The sequence below is a fragment of the Drosophila yakuba genome, chromosome 2L (assembly GCF_016746365.2).
Source record: "Drosophila yakuba strain Tai18E2 chromosome 2L, Prin_Dyak_Tai18E2_2.1, whole genome shotgun sequence".
In the NCBI taxonomy this organism is placed as follows: Eukaryota; Metazoa; Arthropoda; class Insecta; order Diptera; family Drosophilidae; genus Drosophila; species Drosophila yakuba.
Window position 1 is genome coordinate 30,209,511 of NC_052527.2, and position 3,169 is coordinate 30,212,679.

Here is a 3,169-nt window from a genome sequence, read left to right on the forward strand (position 1 = left end):
ACTGTGGCGACACTGATAAATTGGTAGCGTCACCTACACTAATACTAGAGTTAAGCGATACGGTAACCCTATACATTTTAGCGTCCTTCTCTCGATACGACTTGATACGCGCGCATTGTGTGTGCCTTAATATAATAAAGCAATGTAATAAAAGATATACGCAAACTAAGTAAATGGCGAAACCAACATCGCTATAGTGGTGACCCCGACAAGCGCAAATGTGCGAGAATCTGAAAACAATTTTTCTTACTATTGTAAAATTCAAGTGCACGCACACTCACACACATACGTTGACCCAAGTCAATGCGTAACAACCGTTATAATTTGCGAAATTTACAACCAAGACGCCTAAACTTCCATGCCGGACACGAACCCAGATTTCTCCGCTTAAACAATAGCTCGAGGCACTTCGGACAAACGTTCCTGCGAACAGAGATGAGACGCCGCCCACGCACACAAGTGTTACCGTGAATTTGCCAAAATTTACACACAACAACCCGCACCTGTGGTTTGCTCAATTGGAGCGATCATTCCGTTTGCACCACATTGTCGACGACACCGACAAGTTCGACTTGGTGACACTGCATTTGGAAGAAGATGTGGTTTCGGCTGTGGAGGATTTGGTCACTCGTCCACCGGCAGACAACAAGTACAAAGCAATCAAAACTCGCTTGCTGCAGAAGTTCGCTAAATCGCCCGAGTCAAAACTGCGACGACTACTTCAGGGAGGAGGTGCCACCGGATTAAAGCCTTCGAAAATCTTGGCAAATATGCGACGCTTGGTCCCGGATCCTGGCAGCGAGAGCATCATTCACACCCTATTCCTCGCTGTGATGCCTGCCTCCATTCGTCCGCTGCTCACCGTATGGGATGATTCGGACTTGGACAAGCTTGCGAAGATTGCAGACAAACTGCTCAAAGCCGTTAGCACGAACGCCGCGTTTGCCATTGGCACATCTTCAAATGCTGTTCTTCCAGCAAATCCGGCTATCTGCGCAGTTTCCCCTGCAGATCATTTGAAAGAACTTTCAGTCAATTTACGTTCGCTCATGCAAGATGTCACGGCATTGAAAAAGGATGTCAAACGCATCCAATCACGCAACCGATCACGCAGTTCATCCTGTGGCGCCAAACCAGCGGAAAATTCCGGTCAACAGACATCAGGAGCACAGGAAAATCATTGTATTTACCACAAGCGCTTTGGTGACAACGCAAATAAATGCTGACCACCCTGCGCACGCTCCACGTCGTTAAACTAAAGAAGCTGCCGCCTGACGCGCTGGTCAGCGGCAGCCAGGACAGAAGCAGCGATCCATCAATCAGCTGTTCCACAGGAGCAGCGATTGCAAGTCACCGATCGTACCTCCAACATCAGATACCTCATCGATTCTGGATCTGGGGTTTCAGTTGTACCTCGCACGCTGGTTTAACAGAAAACCACCCAAGCCGAAATGACGCTATACGCAGCAAAATAGACCATCATTCACACCTATGGTCGATATATAACTAATCTGGACTTGGAGCTCAGACGCAATTTCACCTGGCCATTCATCATCGCGGTCGTACACACACCTATAAATGGAGCAGACTTTTTAGCCGAATTCCAGCTTCTTATTGATCTCAAAAACAGATGCCTTATTGACTCGGTCACAGGACTGTCAACAACCGCGTGCCTAGCACAGCAAACATCCGTTTCCACAATATTTTTCGCGGCATGGACTTCGTATATTGCTACACAGACGATAACTTCGAAATCGATCACTGAACACGAAGAACATCTGCGAACAGTGTTATCGGTCCTGCAGATACACGGACTAAGCATCAATCTGAGCAAATGTGAATTCTATCACCCAACTAGGCCGTTTCTTGGGCGTTATAAACTACTATCACGATGCCCACAGCGATCACCGCGGCGCAACTCGAAGAGGAGCAAGCCTCGGATTTTGAATTGACACGCATCTTGCAAGGAACTACATCCTTAAAGCTCAAGAAAGTTTGTTTCGGTGGAGAAAGTTCGATATACTGTGACGTATCCACACCAAATCTCCGTCCTTTTGTACCGCAATCACTTCGCAAACAGGCTTTCTCATATATCCACAATCTATCGCATCCCAGTGGACGAGCAACTGCCCGTCAAATCAGACAGAAGTTTATCTGGCCTTCGATGAACAAAGATGTCCTCAAATGGTGTAGATTTTGTCTCCCATGCCAGCGATACAAAATTCACAAGCACAATCACCTTCAGCCGGAGAAGATCGCTGTGCCAAATGGAAGACCACGTCCACCTGGATATAGTTGTTATGCCTTTACAACAAAACTACCGCTATTGTCTTACCATGATTGATCGTTTCTCACGATGGCCATATCACGGCCGATACGATAGCCATGGCGTACTGGACACACTGGATATCCCGTTTTGGATTACCCAAAACAATCACTACTGATCAAGGCGCGCAGTTTGAATATGCAGTTGGACTCGGCAGTATCAGTTATACTGAGCAGTCGACCGCCTCAAGCCTGTTTTCCTAGTCAAGGTATTTAAGCAGTTCGACTCGGAGGAATCCAACCCCACTCCTCAAAGGACGTACGAAAAACGGCGTAAGGTAACATTTGCGAGCCAAGGATCGTGACGGATTCACTGTGGCGACACTGATATATTGGTAGCGTCACCTACAATAACCTATCTCTCGATACGACTTGATACGCGCGCATTGTGTGTGCCTTAATATAATAAAGCTGATTCCAAAATCACCATAAAACTGCAACTGAAGCCAAATAATAATTAAAGGAAATTGAAAGAACTAAATGATAATGAAGATTAAAATCAATTGAAGAAGAATCATTGAACAAGAATTTAAGAAAAATAGTCGAACAATAATGGAAGAGAAATAATGAAAGTGAAGATCAGCTTATAAATTATGATTGATTACATTTAGATATATAAATATATAATAAATATTATATATATATAATAAAGGTAAAATTTCTAGAGTAAATTTTGGAATTTCTTAGGAAGAATAAGATGATCGATATTTAAAAATTTTCTGTTGCACTTAAGGTAAAACCTAAAACGATAACATAATAAATAATATCGAACCATGTATATACTAAGAGACAAAGACAGTTAAAAGTCTTAAAATTATGCCTAGAGAACGAAATAAGTTGGAAA

At 43.9% G+C, this 3,169-nt stretch overlaps 1 protein-coding gene across 1 annotated transcript; it reads left to right on the forward strand.

The window, feature by feature from the left end:
- The first annotated feature begins 218 nt into the window (after window positions 1-218).
- LOC122319492 lies at window positions 219-1,226 on the forward strand. Its single transcript, XM_043206822.1, has 2 exons — window positions 219-254; window positions 399-1,226. The coding sequence occupies exons 1-2, from the start codon at window positions 219-221 to the stop codon at window positions 1,224-1,226; spliced, it is 864 nt and encodes a 287-aa protein (XP_043062757.1).
- The last annotated feature ends 1,943 nt before the right edge of the window (window positions 1,227-3,169 follow it).